At 39.0% G+C, this 20,646-nt stretch overlaps 1 protein-coding gene across 1 annotated transcript; it reads right to left on the reverse strand.

Moving 5' to 3' along the window:
- Positions 1–1,167: 1,167 nt before the first annotated feature.
- Positions 1,168–2,065, reverse strand: LOC116748054 (geranylgeranyl pyrophosphate synthase-like). The gene is given in 2 exon segments (XM_032620873.1): positions 1,168–1,428; positions 1,430–2,065. Coding segments are annotated over 2 exon segments (741 nt in total). The 5' UTR covers positions 1,910–2,065.
- Between the last annotated feature and the right edge of the window lie 18,581 nt (positions 2,066–20,646).

Here is a 20,646-nt window from a genome sequence, read left to right on the forward strand (position 1 = left end):
ACCTGCTGATTCTCCATGGGGCCAACTGGATAATAAATGCTCTTGTATTAGTTTTAAAAATTATTCACTTTACCCTCCTACACTGTTGGTGGGAATGTAAGTTGGTGAAGCTGCTATGGAAGACAGTATGGAGGTTCCTCAAAAAACTAAAAATAGTGTTGCCATATGATCCAGCAATCTCACTCCTGGGAATATACCCAGACAAAACTCTAATTCAAAAAGATACACGCACCCCTATGTTCATAGCAGCACTATTTACAATAGCCAAGACATGGAAACCACCTAAATGTCCATCGACCGATGAACGGATAAAGAAGATGTGGTACATATATGCAATGAAATACTACCCAGCCATTATAAAGAATGAAATAATGCCATTTGCAGCAACATGAATACAACTACAGATTATCATACTAAGTGAAGTCAGAACGAGAAAGACAAATACCATACGATATCACTTATATGTGGAATCTGAAATATGACACAAATGAACCTATCTATGAAACAGAAACAGAATCAGGGACATAGAGAAAAAACTGGTGGTTGCCAAGGGCAAGGGGGTGGGAGAGGGATGGAGTGGGAGGTAGGGGATAGCAGATGTAAGTTTTTTTTTGTTTTTGCTTTTTTGCTTGTCACTGTCAGCTTTTTCATGGAAGACTTTAGTAAGGGAGTTTCCAGGGAGAAGAATGAGCTATTCTAAGCAACGACATTTAGGAAGAAAGAGGAGTTCCTGTGGTCATTGGGCCAGCTAGCTATAGAAACTGGTCCCAAGTAGTCAATGGCTTGGAAATGGGGTAGATGAATTGCGAAATGCCCACATAATACAGTTAGGAAGTATGTGGATAAAAGTTCCTAGAAGCTGAAGTCTTCTTTATGGACAGAATCAACAGAACGTGCGTGGCAGAGTTGGCCACAACGTCCCATCATAGCACATTCTGACATCCAAATTAGACTTATTTATATGTGCCTCCTTGTGATTCCTTCAACTTGGTACTATGCTGATTATCTGTACACAGGGATTCTAAATTGAAACAACCTCACTCACATCACCACTATCACTCAGTTTTTGGAGACCAACAGCTTGGTCCAAATTTTTCAAAAGGCAATAGGCTAAAAGACAAAAAAAAGTCAACTAAGCTATCAGACCTAATCGAGAATGGCTTAATATTATTCATTCTCTTCTTCGAACATTTTACTTAAGTGTTTTGTTAGCGCTACTAGCTCAGGGTTCCCACCACATGCATCAATTTGTTTATAGGCTTTAGATTCAAGCTTTTTAAGAGTATTCCGAGTGTATTCAGAAGAACCTACTTTCTTAAGATAATGTACACAGTATTTTTTAATATCTACGTTTTCGGTTCTCTGGTGCAAGAGATTCTGCACCTGGGTGGTTTCAGGCCTCCACCGGATAGCATGAATAGTAGGGAACAGAGAACTTTCCCTCTGTTAGATCTTCACAAAAGCTTTTGTTTTCACTATATTCTTTGGAGTGTAGATTAGCATAATCATCCCTAATTTGGAAAAACAGCCCAGGTGTATTCAGCAGTGGCTTTAAATCTTCTTTATAATCAGAGAACAACTGCATGAGACCTACTGCTAATCCAAATAGTCCTCCTGTCTTTTGCAGGACCATTGCTTTATATTCTTCTTCAGTGGGACATGTGTAATTATCCCTCCAGTAGGTATCTAGGCCTTGTCCCTGATGGAGTTCTAAAAGCTGGCGAGTAAAAAGCTTTACTGCATCTGGGTGATCAAGGGTTAAGACTTTCTCTAGGTCAAGAAAATGTACATAGTTGGCAGAATTGATGACAGATGGAATTCCATAGATGCTGTGTGCCACGGGAAAGCCACGCCGGAGTTCTGAGCTGTCTTCGACATCATCAATGAGTAAACTGGCATTATGCAACATTTCTGTCACTTCAATGATAACCTGCAGCTTGTCTTTGGGAACTTTTAGCCAATGATTAATTGTCTGTGAAAGTTTGCTTCTCACTTATTTACCTGGTAACTGAGGTAAGTACTTGTAAGGTTCTAGAAGAATTCTTTGGGCTGTTTCTTGAGTCTTCTCCACTCTTTTTAAATTTCAAAGCTGATGATTCGAGGATGATATCACAACTTTCATGCTGCGAGTCTGGGAGTAGCAGTCCCCAGCATCAACTTCCCACCTTAGAGTTCAGAACAAGGCTCCCCCGGACTCCTACATGAATCCCTCCCCTCACTTCACCATAGAACTCTCCGCCCTGCTCAACTGCCAGCGACACTGAATTACTCAGTGCAAGAAAATGCACCATCCCGGTCACACTCCAGATGTAAGATTTTATATATAGGATGAATAAACAACAAGGTCCTACTGTATAGCACAGAGAACTGTATTCGATATCTTATGATAAACCATAATGGAAAAGAATATTTTAAAAAAAGCATGTATATATATGTATAACTGAGTCACTTTGCTATACAGCAGAAATTAACACAACATTGTAAATCAACTATACTTCAATAAAAAATAAAATAAATTCTGGTTTCAATACTTACTAGGTATGTGACCCTGGACAAATCACTTAACCTACCCATGTCATGATCTCTTCGTCTATAAAATGGGGACGATGATAATGGCATGTACTGCACAACTATGAAGATTAAATGAGTCAACTTAGAACAATACTTGGCACATAGGTACTACTATAAGTGCTCACTATTGTTATTACTCATTAATTCCAGGAATCCATGGCTCCAAAGTCAAATGGTGGTTCAGCTACCCTCGTTGTGGCCTTGCTAAAAGATTTTAAGTATTGTTTTCTTTCTAAGTCAAACCTGCTTTCTAGTGGTTCTAGTGGTATTCATTCAGGCAGTCCACGGGCCGATTACAAGAAGATGTTATTTGCATTTTACCAGATTACAGGAATCAACTCAATTAATAGACCTCACTAATTTCTGACTCTTAATCCATTTACACTAATATGCTTATTCCCTGGATGGACAGTTCCCCTAGCTATATTCATCGTTTTAATTTTATTATAGGTTTTAACATTATCTTCCTAATACCTTTCTTTGGCCCTGCTCCCTTAGACTGTGTTTTCTGATTTCGTAAACCGAAAAGCACAGCGTTGCATGACACGTGGCATGGGCGCCTTCCAAGGAGCTCAGAGAAGAAACATGGCAAACCCTCACAAATCTGGATTCCACTGACTCTGAACTTGTGATAATTTTGATGCAGGGTAAATGAGAAGTTTTTGGTGTTATTTGAGGAGAAAGGTGTTGCACTCAAATTTTGCCAGGTTGAATTTATTTTCTAGTTCTAGATCTGAAATGAGGAGATAAGAACAGAAGCTTGAAAGAGCAGAAAAACCCCATTTCCTTGAGGAAGACTTAGCCCAATTTCCAGCTTGGACATACACACAGCAGGTAGAATTAGGAAATAAAAATTGTAAACCACTCCGAGAGGAAAGCCAAGTGACTAATTTTTTTTTTTTTTTTTTGCGGGCCTCTCACTGTTGTGTTCTCTCCCGTTGCGGAGCACAGGCTCCGGACGCGCAGGCTCAGCAACCATGGCTCACGGGCCCAGCAGCTCCGCGGCATGTGGGATCTTCCCGGACCGGGGCACGAACCCGTGTCCCCTGCATTGGCAGGCGGACTCTCAACCACTGCGCCACCAGGGAAGCCCACAAGTGACTAATTTTTTAAAAGATATTTCTCATATTTTAATATAATGATACAACTTAGCAAAGAAGGATAGATAGTTATTATGTCCTTACTGTAAATATATTTTTAATTATTTATTTTTTTGAAGTATAGTTGATTTACAATGTGTTAATTACTGCTGTACAGCAAAGTGATTCAGTTATACATATATGTACACATTCTTTTTTTAATATTCTTCTCCATTATGGTTTGTCACAGGATACTGAATTTACTTCCCTGTGCTATACACTAGGACCTTGTTGTTTATCCATCCTATATATAAAAGCTTACATTTTCTAGCCCCACCTTCTCACTCCATCCCCCCCCCAGTCCCCTGCCCCTTGGCAACCACCAGTCTGTTCTGTCCGTGAATCTGTTTCTGCTTCAGAGATAGGTTCATTTTTGCCATATTTTATATTCCACATATAAGTGATATCATATGGTGTCTGTCTTTCTCTTTCTGACATACTTCACTTAGTATGATAATCTCTAGTTGAATCCATGTGAAACCAAGATTTAAATGTGTTCTAAACCCTTAAACTACACGGCCTCTCTTCATCTATGTTGCCTGTGTTGTGAAGCAGGCTGGCAAAGAAGACAGGGCTGGCAGCAAAGGACAGTCTCTTTTCCATGGGTCAGAAAGATTTTGCCTGATGCTATATTCATAAACTTATCTGGAAAAAAAAAAAGGATGAATCTTCAAACACAAATGGTTGGAAGAATTCGCCTTCTAATGAGAAAAAAAACAAAGTCTTTCTCCCCTTGCTAATTGACTCCCTCATGGAGGACTGCATTATTCCATCACGTCCTCCCTCCCAGTATCCATATCCCTTGCCATGTAACTTTGCAGATCTTCTCACTAGGGATGGCGTCTACTTCTCCTTTCCTTGACCTTAGCCTCAGCCATGTGATTCACTTTGGCCAAAGGGATATTAGCAAAAGTGATACAAGCAGGGGCTTGAAATGTACTTGCACAGCTGGGCTGCTTTCCTTTTCTTGGTCATCTCCATGAGGATAACATACTCTGGGGAGCCGGCTGGTCCAAGAAGGAGAGGCAGGCAGAGCAGACCTTTGAGCCAACCCCTGCTGAGCCCAGCCTGCAGATGTGTGAGTGAAAATAGACGATTGTTGTTTTAAGGCACTGGATTTTGAGGTGGTTTGTTTTACAGTAAGATTGTGACAATAACTGATGGATAACCCACTCATTTGCTTTTTTATTTTAGGTACCAATTCCTCCCACCCATGAAACACACTCAGACACACTCACCTATATTTAATTATAGCAAATACAACCATCTTTTCCTCTTCCATCCCCTTTCTCCTTAATATGGCTTTATACCACCACACTCATCTTTTTTTTTCCTCCTTAGTACTTCTGACACACTTCTGCTTGATCCACCACCACCTCTGTGATGGGATTGGTTGCACCATGACCCTGGAGGTAACACAACTGGTCACCGTTCCTCTCTACCCTTATGTACGCTGCCGTCTTACTGGTAAAATAATTCAAACAAGTATCTTCAGAAGGAAAATACAGAGGCCAGTTTTCAAAAGCCAACTACTCACTGATTCTCTTAGTCTAGTTTATGAAGTGATTCTAAGGGACCGTACAAAATTTCCAACCAGTCTGAACTTAGTCAATCACCACCTGTCCCTTTTCAATAAATGTGCCTATAGCAGTCATGGACATTTTGGTGGAAACTTCAGTCACTCTTCTAAAAGGATATCGTGCTTAAGTTACTCTTCCAAAAGTATTTATATTCAATTTATGTTTAAATAATTTCAAACACACTCAGAAAAGTTGCAAGAATAATACAAGGAAATCCCAAACAACCTTCACCCACTTTCGGCAATTAACATTTTGCCACATTTGCTTTATCATTGTCTTTTTCTTTCTCTATTTTTTCCTGACCCTTTTGAGAGTAAATTGCAGATATCACGTCCCCTTGCCCCTAAATTCTTCAGTGTGCATTTCCTAACAGCAAGGACATTCTTTTGCATGATCACAGCTAAAACTTAATCTTGATTTCATGCTCTAATCTGATATACAATCTGTATTTGAATTTTGCCAATTTTCCCAATGATATCCTTTATGGCATGTTTTCCCCTTCTTTGGGTTCCCTGAATCCAATTCAGGATCATAGATGGCAATTAATTGTCACATCTCATCTCTTTAGCCTCTTTTTTTTTTTTTTATGTTTTTAGTTCTTTTATTTATTTATTTTATTTATTTTTGGCTGTGTTGGATCTTCGGTGCTGTGCGCGGGCTTTCTCTAGTTGTGGGCGAGCAGGGGCTACTCTTCATTGTGGAGGGCGGGTTTCTCATTGCAGTGGATTCTCTTGTTGCGGGGCGTGGGCTCTAGAGCGCAGGCTCAGTAGCTATTGCACAGGGGCTTAGTTGCTCCGTGGCATGTGAGATCTTCCCAGACCAGGGCTCGAACCTGTGTCCCCTGCATTGGTAGGCAGATTCTTAACCACTGTGCCACCAGGGAAGCCCTCTTTAGTCTCTTTTAATCTAGAACAGCTCCTTAGCCCCTCCTTGGCTTTCATAAGCTCGGCATTTTGGAGTAGTTCGGGCCAGTTATTTCCTAAAATGTCTTTTAATTTAGTATAATCTGAGGTTTTCTCATGGTTAGATTGGGGTTATGCATCTTTAGCAGGAATACTACATAGGTTGCATTCACATCTTAAATTCTATTTCTAATTGTGATGAAAACAATATGTAATATAAGTTAAAGACTCTAGCAGGTGAAGAATCATTACTGAGAGAGGGAGAAGTTGGCCATTCTCCCTCTATTTTAAGCCAGTATTATTCCTCTGTGGTATATTCATTGTGCTCTAGAAGAATAGTGCACTTTAACAAGAGCATACTGTAATTACTGTCCTGCAGTAATTACAGAAAGATTTTGGCTCTGTAAAAACTTTCTAAATGTTAGGGCCACCGGATGATGTTTTCAATTTTGTGAACTCCCTAACTCTGAACACCTCTGCTGAGGAAGGCAGGGATCCATGGTCATTTAGGCATCAGACCAGGATAGTACTAGATGACCACTAAGGTGCTTTCTGACCCTGACATGTGTCCAGGAAAGCTAAGGTCTGCATTCACTCTAACTTTCTAATTGCAGGCAAGGATATCACTCTTTGAATTAACAGGAAATTTTTTAGTATATTAAAGAGTTTACATATCATATGAAAAGATGCTCAATTTTCTAAAAAATTTAAAAAGGCAAATTAAAACTGTGCTAAGATGCTATCTTTTACCTATGAGATTAGCAAAAATCTAAAAATTTAATAACACCCTGTGTTGGTGAGGACATGGGAAAATAAACACACTCATGTATTACTGGTGAAAACACAAATTGGTATATAACCTCTCTGGAAGGTAATTTAGTAATGGCTATCAAACTTGTAAATTTATTTGCCCTTTAATGAGCAACTAAGTTTGGGGGAATTTATTCTACAGCAATACTTGCACACACGGAAGATGATATAAGTACAAGATTACTCTCAACGAAGCTCCATTTGTAATTGCAAAAGATTAAAAACAATGCAAATGTCCATCAGTAGGGAACTAGTTAAATAAATGTTTATTTACTCATCCAATGGAATACCATACAGATGTCCAAAAAAGGGTGGTAGGGAGAAAGCTCGCTAGGTACTGATTTAGAAAGAGCTCTACATAGCAACACTATTAATAGCCAAGACCTGGAAACAACCTAAATGTCCATCGACAGATGAATGGATAAAGAAGATGTGTTATATATATATATATATATATATATAATGGAATATTACTCAGCCATAAAAAAGAATGAAATAAGGCCATTTGCAGCAACATGGATGGACCTAGAGATCATCATACTAAGTGAAGTAAGTCAGACAGAGAAAGACAAATACCATATGATAGCACTTATATGTGGAATCTAAAATATGACACAAATGAACATATCTACAGAACAGAAACAGACTCAGACATAGAGAACAGACTTGTGGTTGCCAAGGGGGAGGGGATGAGGGAGGGTGGGATTGGGAGTTAGGGATTAGCAGATGCAAACTATTATATATAGAATGGATAAACAACAAGGTCCCCCTGTATAGCACAGGGAACTATATTCAACATCCTGTAATACACCATAATGGAAAAGAATATGAAAAAGAGTGTATATATATGTATAAATGAATCACTTTGTTGTAAAGTAGAAATTAACACAACATTGTAAATCAACTATACTTCAATTAAAAAAAGAAAGAGCTCTAAAATATATTAAGTGAAAAAATACAAGTTTTTATATGTAGCACCATTTTTATACTATTCTATCTTTGGTATAAAAGGGAGGGGACTAAAAGTCGATATGTATATTTGCTTGTATGTCCACATATAAACTAAGAACCTTAGTGAGGGGAGTTCTTGGCAGATGGTGGTCAAGGGTTAGCAAGAGGCTTTCACTGTCTATCCTTTGTACTTTCAGGTTTTTGAAACACACAATGCATTACCTATCCGAAAGCTAAATTTAAAAAGAAGTAAACAGAATGAACAGAAAATGGTAAAATAAAAACAAACAAAAAAGAATCTATGTTTCCCTTCCTGCTAACCTGGAGTTATGAGCGCCAGAGGCAACTTTCTAGCATTTAGGACTTTTTCTCTGTTAAATATGACAATGTGAGCCCCAGGTATAAAAGGCATTCTCAGCAGTGTGTGTGTGTGTGTGTGTGTGTGAGAGAGAGAGAGAGAGAGAGAGAGAGAGAGAGAGAGAGAGAGAGAGAAAGAGAGAGAGGGAAAATCCCAATTCATTTACATAAGCATGGTGTAATCACCCCTGTTGGTGCTCTACGCAAATCCCCTTGGGATCCCTTTTATATTTTGAGAGCTCTCACCATTCCCAACTTCTGTGTGCTCTGCTTATAATGGCCGGCACCTGTGACACTCTTTGGAGACCTGCCCTTGGGCTGGTCCAGCTACTTTGCTCTATAGAGCAGAGAGCAAGAAATGCCTGGAAATTTACTTCCCCCGGGGCACACTTAACCAATGATTTATCAGTGCAGGAGTATGAAATCCTAGCTCCTTGCCTCTGATCTGAACAAACTTGGAGGTATAATCTATGTTCTGGAGCTCCTCACAATATCGGGCTGTGGCTGGGACTTTGCTTGAAACTGCACATTTCCTTGGCTTCTTTCCCTTCCAGGCTCTACTTCTCCCACACCCTTACTGGTTTCTCCTAGGAATGCTTTTTTCATAAGTCATTTGTATGTGAACCCATGTCTCAGGATCCCTTTCTGAAGAACACGACCAAAGACATATGATTTATTTGATTTGGAGTGGCTGTAACATGACACGAAAATTTGATTTTTCCCAACAAATAGATTTGAGAAATTGGAGTACCATTATTATAAATTCCAATCCCACATTTGATACATTGAAAATACTCCAGATGATACCTCATTATGTAATTATTTTATGACATATAATAATTTAAATAACTTGCTTCTATGAGCAAATGGGTTTTACCACACACCTAATCATATTACCAATTTAGTTAATGCAGAAGCCCTGCCCTTAGGGTCTAGTATTTTAAAAGACTGTAAATGGAATTTACAATGTTTCAGGTAGACCAACATGGAGGTAACAAAAGAAACAATTTCCTACATCATCTTGGGTTATCTGCTAACCTCCTGAAGCATGAGATCTTATTACTCCCATCATTATTTTTGCCTGCCTACCTAAGGATGTCATGAAAGCTCAAAGTAGAACACAGCTAATTTAACAACTGCATATTTGCATTTCTCCCTGTAAAAGCTTCTTTTCTCAAATATAACACATCTTTTCCCTTACAAAAGAACCAGTTTCCTGGACAACATTTTCTATTTCTCCCTTCCCCATAAACACCACCTTGATATCTGGAATTTTCCTACATGTAAGGGCTTTGGTCAAATGTTTGACTGTTTTAAGAAGCATCCGCAGTACAGCAAATGACAGAGAGAACATCCCGGTCCTTTACAGGCTTCCAGTCTGAAACAAGGAGGATTAACATCTAGATGAGAGGCCAGCAAACTACAGACTCCAGGCCAAACCTAGTCTACTGCCTGTTTTTGTATCACCCCATGAGCTCAGAATAATTTTTACATTTTTAAATCACTGAAAAAAATTCAAAAGAAGAATATCATTTTATGACAAAAACTATGTGAAATTCAGATTTCAGTGTCCATAAATAAAGTTTTGTTGGAACACTGCATCACTCACTCATTTTGCATATTGTCTATGGCTACTTTCAGTTGAGTAGTTGCGACAGAGACGGTGTGGCCCTCTGTGGTCGGGAAAACAGTGCCTTATCCCTGGAACCTGTGAATCTGTGAACTTACATGGCAAAGGAACTTTGCAGATGTGACTAAGGTTACAGATTTTTTTTTTTAATTGAGGTGTGCAATACATCCTTGTAGCTTGTTTTATACCTAGTAGTTTGTACCTCTTGATCCCCTACCCCTATATTGCCCCTCCCTCCTTCCCTCTCCCCACTGGTAACCACTAGTTTGTTCTCTATATCTGTGAGTCTGCTTCTTTGTTGTTATATTCACTAGTTTGTTGTAGTTTTTAGATTCCATGTATAAATGATATCCTACAGTATTTGTCTATCTCTGTTTGACTTCTGCTAAGTGAAATAAAGTTACAGGCCTTGAGATGAGGAGATTGTCCTAGATTATCTAGGTAGGTCCAATCTAATAGTATGAACTCTTAAAAGCAGAGAATTTTCTCCAGTTGGAGTCAGAGAGATGTGACAGGAGGGAAAGTCAGAGAGATTCAAAGTATGTGAAGGATCTGGTGTGCTGTTGCTGGTTTGAAGATAGAGGGGACAACGTAACAAGGACTGTAGGCTGTGTTAAGGAGCTGAGAGAATCTGACAACCAGCAAGGAAGTGGGGGCATCTAGCCATATTGGACTGGATTCTGCCAGCCACCTGAATGAACTGAAAAGCAGATTCTGCCCTCAGAGCCTCCAGGAACACGGCCTAGCCACCACCTTGACTTCTATCTTTTGAGATGCTAATATGCTGAGTTCCACAGTGCTGGTCTTTTAACCAAAGAGCTAAGAGGTTATAAATGAGTGTTAACTTTAAGCTGCCAAATTTTGATAAAGTAACCGGATTAAGCCCCAGATGGAGTCACTCACGCTAAACCCCATGTCAGCAAACCAAACTAACTTAACTAAGTTTCTGTGCTCGGATCTTCTGGAAAAGGAAAGCCTAAGTCAGCCAATCAGCGCTCGCCTGCTCTGCACAAGATACCTGACCTGGTCCAACACTTCCCTTTTCACCGTATAACCAATCAGCAAATGCCTAGTATGACTTCCATGTCCCTGCTCACTTTGGTCCATAAAAATCTCTCACCTTGTACAGTACTTTGGAGCTCCTCTCTATCTGCTAAAGTGGATGCTGCCTAATTCATGAATCACTGAACAAAAGCCTTCTAGATCAGTACATTGTCTGTGGAAAATTTTAACAGTTTGTAGTAACTTGTTTCAGCAGGAATAGGAAACGAATACTTCCTCAAACCCTAAAATATTTGCTATCTGGCCTTTTCTAGATAAATTTTGCCAAACATTGATCTGAATCCTTATTCCCCAAATTATGGGTGCTCAGACCAGCAGCATTGGTATCACTCTAGAGCTTGCTGGAACTGCAGAATCTCTTAATTAACCAGATGGAAGGGAATCTTTCACAACGTATATCAAATTACCAGAATGTGCACTTTACATATCTTACAATTTTATATGTCAATTACCCTCTATAAACCTGAAATTAAACAAATAAAAGTTAAAAAAATAAAAAAACCTCAATACCCATATGATCAAGATCCTTAGGGGATTCTTTTGCACATTAAAATCTGAGAAGCACTCATCTAGAGTTCATTTTGCTGTTGTCTTAGCTGTTACCAAGATGATCTTAGCTGCCTTTGTCAGGATAGAGAGTTGAGCAGAGATGTACGCAGAAATAACGTTAGAGAAAAGCTGGAAGTTGGACTCGGCTGGTTACTTTATATTTATCACAGTCACCAGCATCCACATCTTCATCCTCGGCATTATCATAACCACATTCATCATCATGCCAAAGCAGCATCAAGAACCCGCTTCTGGCACCTGCACTGCAATCATTGCCTATTTTACTTGACTCTTTCAACTCCCCAGAAAGCCACTTTATTAGTTCCTTAGGGCTCCTGTAACAAAGCACCACAACTAGATAGCTTCAAATAACAGAAATTTATTCTCTAACAGGTCTGTAAGCCAGAAGTCAGAAATCATCATGTTGGCAGTGTTGGTTCCTCCTGGAGACTCTAAGGAAGAATCTGTCCCATGCCTATCTCCTAGTTTCTGGGGGTTGCTGGCAATCCTTGGCTTTCCTTTACTAATACATGCATCACTCTAATCCCTGCCCCCACCTTCATATCATCTTCTCCTCTGGGTCTCCAATCTCCCTCTGCCTGTCTCTTATAAGAACACCCGTTATTGGATGTAGGGGCCACTCTAAATCCAGAATACTATCATCTCAAGATCCTTAACTTAATTACATCTGCAAAGACCCTTTTTCTAAATAAAGTCACATTCACAGGTTCTTGGGGGGTGGAGTGAGGGTTTTTGGATGTGGACATATCTTTTCAGAGGCCACCATTCAACCCACTAAAACCACCATTTAAGGACCATAAGTTGGCTAATCAAAGCTAAGGTGACTCACTGCAGTGAGGACAAACCCATCCTTACTGTGTCTTAATGAGTGTCTCAAAAGGGGGAAATGAGCAGAGGTTAGTTATAGGGTTTTAAGGTGTGGAGTGGGTGATTTTAAGAGGAGTCTTGCAAGGTGGAGTATTGATTGGGATTGGGCAGAGTTTTATGACATAATAAATTTGGATTGGAGAACACAGTGAGGACAGCCTTGATGGTCAAGCTTGTCACTTAACGACCTAAGTTTCCACAAAGGTGAACTTCTTCTGGGCCTTAGGCTCCATCTTCTATACAATGAAAGCCTTGCTGGAAAGTATGCTGCTGAAGCCTTTGCAGTCATTTATACCTCAACAGGGATGAGTTTGTCTGATAGCTTTCAGAGAGTTCAATTTGATAGAGTAAAACGAACTTCAACCATGATCCAGGCTAAAGGAGAAGGAAACCTTACAGATAGCCAGATCCTTTATTTGGTTAGCCAGCTAGGCTACGTCTTTCCCTGCAGTAAAGCAAAATTCCAGTCTCTCAGTATTCAGCTGGTACTGCTCGTATATTAGATGTAACTGAGAAAAAAAGTGTATGTTCTATGCAGTTATGTATAGGTATCACTTTAAAAATAGAATATTAACCTTGTTTACTTAGTTATCATCCATTTTCTTCTACTGGAACATGTTCTTTCTTCATAAGGGACTTTGGTCTTGTTCATCATTCCAACCCTAGAACTCTTTCCTGGCACAAATGAAGTGCTTGATAAGTATTTGTAGGATAGATGAAAATAGACTATAGCTATTTGGATAAATACATTAAAATACTATAGGATATATATGGACAAAGGAGTCAGGCAGAAAATGTCTCTTGCTTGCTTATATCTTGAAGGTCAAATAAGTCCATTTCTAGTTAAGATGCATTCAAATCCCACTGATTATGATAGTAGGGGTGTTTTGGAAGAGAAAGGTGGTAATAGAAGTTTGAAATAGAAATATGCAATTTGGTTCCTATTATATTTTTAGAAGATTTAAGGTAGGGTGAACTATAACTGCATCTAAACTGCAGGATGAAGATAAACCTCTGAAACCAAATCAGAACATATAGAATCCAAACCGTTTTTCATTACAAAAATGGAAGTCAGTTTGTAGGATCCTCTTTAAAGCAGCTAGTATGTATTAAGGCAGAGGAAATTATTATAATGATTGATTTTAATTTAGTACAAGTCTGTCTTTAATAAATGAAATTTTCTCTCTCTTAAAAGAAATCTAAAATATCTTGGAGAGGTTGTCAAGAGACGAGAGAGCTAGGCTTTGCCGGAAAAAAAGAGAATGATGTTCTTATGGGGAATTCTGAAGAGTATTAAAATTGACTAATTCATTAGAAGAGACTTTTGTGAGCTTATTACAAGTTCTTCATTATTGCAGTTCTTCCAAAAGGGCTTAAAAGGCTTTTTAATGCAAAATGAACAGTACATCTTGCTTTGATGTTTCCGAAATATCTGACTTTTAAAAAATAGAATAAGTAGATATAAAAGCCATACATATTTTCAGTTTCCCCAATGATTTTAAATATTATTTTCTATGATTCAGATAGTTCAGCAATTTGTTCATTGCTATTTCACTTTGTTCCATAAGATCTTTGTCGCATACACAAAATATTTGTATTAGTCTGTGCAAACATGCTTTGTTAACTTCTTTTTTTCTGCAGCTTTGAGATATAATTGACATACAGCACTGTATTTTAACATATACAGCCTAATAATTTTGTTTACATACATCATGAAGTGATTATCACGATAAGTTTAGTGAATATGCATCATCTCATATGGGTACAAAAATTAAAGAAATAGAAAAAATATTTTTTTCTTTCTTGTGATGAGAATTCAGGATTTCCTCTCTTAACAACTTCCATGTATAACATACAACAGTGTTAATTATACTTATCATGTCGTACATTACATCCCTAGCAGTTAGTTATCTTATAATTGGTAGCTTGTACATTTTGACTACCTTCATCCAATTCCCATCTTCCCCCTCCCCGCTTTTAACATACTCCAAGTTTACAAAGCAATTCAATCCGTCTCTGATATATTAGCACCATAACAATTGCCTCATTCTTTGACAGGACCATGGTTCATTGCAAAATTATGTAAATGCAAGAAAAGGATCTTCTTTTTCCTCACTGCTTAGTTGCTGTTGGGTCAACTCCCCAGGGATCTGATGCACTGAAGGCTATTTGAAAACCTGCCTTGAAAAGATACTCAGCATTGCTAATTATTAGAGAAATGCAAATCAAAACTACAATGAGGTATCACCAGTCAGAATAGCCATCATCAAAAAGTCTACAAATAATAAATGCTGGAGAGGGTGTGGAGAAAATGGAACCCTTCTACACTGTTGGTGGGAATGTAAATTGGTACAGTCACTATGGAGAACAGTATGGAGTCTCCTTAAAAAGCTAAAAGTATAGCTACCATATGATCAAGCAATCCCACTCCTGGACATATATCCAGAAAAGTTAAAAACTCTAATTTGAAAAAATACATGAACCCCAACGTTCATAGCAGCACTATTCACAATAGCCAAGACATGGAAGCAGCATAAATGTCCATCAACAGATGAATGGATAAAGAAGATGTGATATATATATATATATATATATATATACACACACAATGGAATATTATTCAGCCATAAAAAAGAATGAAATAATACCATTTGCAGCAATATGGATGGACCTAGAGATTATCATACGAAGTGAAGTAAGGCAGACAGAGAAAGACAAATATCATATGATATCATTTACATGTGGAATCTGAAAAGAATGATACAAATGAACTTATTTACAAATCAGAAACAGACTCACAGACTTCGAAAACAAATTTATAGTTACCAAAGGGGAAAGGGGGGGCGGGGAGGGATAAATTAGGAATTTTGGAGTAACATATACACACCACTATATATAAAATAGATAAACAACAAGGACCTACTGTATAGCACAGGAAACTATACTCGATATTTAGTAATAACCTATATGGGGAAAGAATCTATAAAAGGATATATATATATATATATATATCACCAGAATATATATATATATATAAAACTGAATCACTTTGCTCTACACCTGAAACTAACACAGCATTGTAAATCAACTACACTTCAACAAAAAATAATTTTTTTAAGAAAGAGGTACCTTAAAAAAAAAAAAAAAAAGAAAGAGGTACCTTAAAAAAAAAGAAAAACTGTCTTACATGCAAACCTTGCATCTTCTCTTAAAAAGGTTTTGATTTATATGCCCCCAAATGATTTACATCCTCCATGTAGTCACTGTTCAGAAAAATTATACAAAATTTACAGACAAGACAAAAGGGTAAGTGTCACATCCTTTCAATAGATTATGGAGAAGAAGGCTCACCGAAGGATTATCTATGGAAATGTACTTCATTTGCTCACTCTATCATTGATTGAAAGTCAAAGACTTCATGAAGTTACATAAAAACTTAAAGAATTTTGTCCAGGAGCGATGCAAATGATCTCTGTCTAGTGGAAAAATAACTCCAAAGATTATAGGTTCTTTGCCCTGAAAGAAAGTTTTGTATCAAATGCAGCCATTTTATCCTAACATTCCTTAAGTTACCTATATATACTGAGCTCTTCACATGCTCTTCAAACCAGTCTTAATATCCTACTTGTTCCTGCATTAATTAAGTTGAATAAAATGTTTGGCATATGTTTCTTTTATATATGCATAAGAGTCAGGATTTGACCTTTTTTGAAAATTATACCTTAGTGCCACTTAACACCTCACACTTCTACCTATAGGCAAGTAGGTTCTGGACTACTCCTGTAGGAAAGAAAGCAGATCACAGAGAACTTCAATATGAAAAACAAAATGAAATATTACTGAGGTAACGAAAAATTACTGAGGTAAGGAAAAAATACCTTCAATCTTTGAAGAGAAAAAAATAATCACCATAGAAACCAATGTGGTAATGACTTTTATTCAGCCCTTATTCTGTTCCCTTTGCTGATAAAACAGAAGCCTTGGGTTCAAGCAGTAGGACAGGACAAGGGGATGCATTACTTGTAAATTAGAGGTATTTGATTCTCAGACTCGCCTACAGATCTTTTCTCTTCTCATTGAAATCCCTGGGATCCTTTAGCTAATATACTGAGAGCATTTCATTTCCTTTTTACTTGTTTAAAAAAAAATAGGTTATCATTCAATTTCCTGAGGTACAATGCTTATCTCCTTGCCTATCCCCATTTTCAAAGGTCACTTGAGTCATATTTCAGGTTCGAGTAGCATTTGGTTATTACCCATCAGTGTCAGTCAAGTGGAGATAAGCCATGTCCCCTCCCCTCAAGGAAATCACAGTCTCAGGGAGAGAGGGCAAAGGAGAAGAGTGGATGCAGGTCAGTGGAGGACAGAATGATAGTCTGGAAGGATCTGCTAAGATTTGGCTATGACTAAGAGTGAGAAAAGAGTTAACCTCTTTTCTTAAGGGGTTCCACCTTAAGGAGTGTTCCACCTTAAGGCATAAGGACAGTGGGCTGAAGTCCAGATGCACTTTCAAGTCTAAGGAAAGAGTCAGGGACCTATGGATTAGGTATCCTAACTTTTCAAACTAGGCAAGAGCCCTTAAGCCTTACACCATTTATTCATTTAGCAAACATTTTCTGGGAGGACCAAATTTGTGTTATTTTTAATTCTTTCATTTAGTGAGGAGTAATGACACACTTTTTTTTTTTTTTTTAAATAACACACTCTTAAATGAAGCAGTCTTATGTGCTAAACTTTGGCCTTGAACCAAGCCCCAGGGGACCTACCAGTGGGACAGCAGCTTTGGAGAGGAGACAAAAGCCAAGCCTCTCACGTGAAAGGAATAGAAAGCCTGGGATTCAGTCTGGGGCAAGAAATGAGAAACGTCCCTTTGGGACACAAATAATGTGAGCCCATGTATCAATGTTACATCCCCGCGCTTGCCTCTGCCATATACGCCCTTAGGTTGCCCATGAGTGACTTCCTCCTGCTATTGCCTTGACGTTAATTTTAAGGAAACTGTTCATTTGTTCTGATGTAAAAGTATACCAGCTAGGAAATAAAGAAAAACACAAAATAGCAATCACTCCATAATACCACTCACAGAGGTAACACTTAGTATCTTGGTATAGGTCCTCCTTCTGTGTGTATTTTTTACATACCTGCATTAGTCTGCCACAGCTACCGTAACAAAGTATCACAAACTGGATCACTTGGGCAAAAGAAATTATTCCTTTGCAGGTCTGGAGGCTAGAAGTCCAAAATCAAGGTGCCGAAGGAGTTGGTTCCTTCTAAGGGCTGTGAGGGAAGGATCTGTTTCAGGCTTCTCTCCTGGGCTTGTAGATGGCCATCTTCTCCTTGTCTCTTCACTTCATCTTCGCTCTATGCATATCTGTCTCTGTGTCTAAATTTCCCCTTTTTATAAGGACACTAGTCATTGGATTAAGGTCCACCCTAATGACTCCATTTTAATTTAATTACCTCTGTAAACACTCCATGCCCAAATAAGGTCACATTCTAAGGTACTGAGGGATAGGACTCCAATAAATCCTTTTTTTTGGGAGGGGGGGTAGATACAATTCAATGCATAACAGTACTTGATGTATTGACTGAGCTGATTATTCTGTTTGCTCCCCATTTTCCACCTCTTGGTCTTGCTCTGTGTCCAGAAAGGGTGACCTTTACAAATGACAGCAATGGCCCCTCTCCCTCTGGCTTCCAGTTGGGTTGAGCCAATAGGACGCACTGGGAGAAGATCAGAGAGCAGAAGGAGGGAGATATTTGGTACAGTAAGTCCCCTACATACAAACGAATTCAGTTCCAAGAGCACGTTCATAAGTCCGATATGTTCGTAAGTCCAACAAAATTAGCCTAGGTACCCAACTAACACAATCGGCTATATAGTACTGTACTGTAATAGGTTTACAATACTTCTCACACAAATAATACGTAAAAAACAAACACAAAAAATAAAGAAAACATTTTTAATATTATAGTACAGTACCTTGAAGAGTGCAGTAGTACAACAGCTGGCATACAAGGGCTGGCATCGAGTGAACAGGCAAGAAGAGTTACTGACTGGAGAAGGGAGAGGAGGTGGGAGACGGTAGAGCTGAAGGATCGTCAGCAATAGGAGACGGAAGGTAAGCTGCAATTTCACTCATGCCTGGCACAGGTTCTGGTTCCTTGCTGGAACCAGATGCACATTCGCATCTTTGAAAGTTCGCAACCTGAAGGTTCGTATGTAGGGGACTTACTGTATTTATTTGCTCCATTTCTGCCCCTCCTTGTCACTCCAGACCAAGGGGTAGAAAGGGTTTCCCAGCTGTTACTAGTGCCTGGAAACCTCAACATCTCTTTTTGGTCTTCTTAACCCTAACACACCTCTGTAAGTAGTAGATCAAATCCTTTGGTATGACATGAATTTCCTGTCAGGACCCTGACTAATACTTAGACATACAACATATTTTATACAGTTGATATACTATTTGTTAAGAAAAATATCCAAACACTGGAAATAAGGGAAAGGGGAGGAGACATGTCTTTTGCATGTCATACTGAGAGCATTGTGTAACAAAATTATTTAATTCTCTAGAAGAACACACCTGTGTTTGACTTTACTGTTTACTACTTGATTAGAGTCCAAACACTGTGAAGTTATATGTTAACTTGGAGATTATTTTTGTCTGGTTAAAAGGATAACTCCAAAGTTTATGGCTTTATTGCCCTGTGAGTTATTTAATCAGTTTTGTATCTTACATAGCACTTATTCTGACATTCTTTTTTATTAATGTCTATAGATACCCAGTCCATTAAATGCTCTTTGAATGCTAATTTCACTCAACCATTCCCCAAATGTTGGAGATTTAGGTTGCTTCTCGTCTTTAGCTATTTTAAATAAGCTTTGCTGGTGATACTCACTTTTCACTGTACTTCACATGTAGGCAAATGTTTGTGGGAAAAAGAACAGTATAAAGTTTGCACTGGGCCTTGACTTCCCGTATTCAGGATGGTCCTGCCCTTGTTTTCTTCCGTGTCCTACTGTCATGTCACCTCACCCCCAATGCAGCCAGCAGGGTGTTCTTCTGGGACTTACAGTCAGCTTGGGGCATGGTCAGTTTGGGGCATGGCCTGAGCACACTCGTTGCTAACAATAGCACCTGACATCTAGAGAGCCCTTACTATATCCAGACACTGTGCTAAGTGTCTGATATGCTTTATCTCTTCTGGTCCCCATGACTACCAGTCAGTCAGTCAGGCCCTGTTATTATCTCCCTTTTCTTCCTGTGAAGAGGCGAAGTTGGGATTTAAACCCAAGTCTGACCATAAAGTCTGTGCTATTTAGCACTGAGATGGGAATTGACTGTACATATATTAAATACGTGAGTGAACAAGTAAATGAATGATGGTCAAAACACTCCTGAAGGGCTTCCCTGGTGGCGCAGTGGTTAAGAATCTGCCTGCCAATGCAGAGGACACGGGTTTGATCTCTGGTCTGGGAAGATCCCACATGCCACGGAGCAACTAAGCCCGTTGCTTAGTTGCTTAGCGCCACAACTACTGAGCCTGCACTCTACAGCCCGCGAGCCACAACTACTTAGCCCACATGCCACAACTACTGAAGCCTGCGCTCCTAGAGCCCGTGCTCCGCAACAAGAGAAGCCACTGCAATGAGAAGCCTGCACATTGCAACGAAGAGTAGCCCCCACTCTCTGCAACTAGAGAAAGCCCGCATGCAGCAACGAAGACCCAACGCAGCCAAAAATAAAATAAATAAATAACTTTATATTTAAAAAAAAAACACTCTTGGAAGGGCTCAGCTGGAGGGTCAGTGTAGCCAAGTCTCACTAGCTGGGTGCAATACTAGCTGCGGATGCCTCCTCAGGCCTCCCCCGGCCCCTCTACATGCTCTGCTCACCTGCCTTCTAGTTGTTGACTTAAAAAAAAAAAAAGCACAACCTAGAGGTTGAAAATTATGTTTTATTTGTCTGACTTGCTGAGTACTGAAGCCTGGAAGTAGTCTCTCAGATACTCTGAGGCACTGCTCTGAAGAGGTAGGGGAGGAGCCAGGATATATAGGAATTTTTGCAACAAAGACCAGGTAGTGGGAACATTAGAAGAATAAGTTAATTAAAGGAAAAACAAACATCTCAATGTAATGAATTTAGCACTTTTCTTTGCATGGGATGATGCAAGAATCTGGGCTCATTGAAATTGTTCCTTTGATA

Source organism: Phocoena sinus, chromosome X (genome assembly GCF_008692025.1).
Source record: "Phocoena sinus isolate mPhoSin1 chromosome X, mPhoSin1.pri, whole genome shotgun sequence".
NCBI classification, from domain to species: domain Eukaryota; kingdom Metazoa; phylum Chordata; class Mammalia; order Artiodactyla; family Phocoenidae; genus Phocoena; species Phocoena sinus.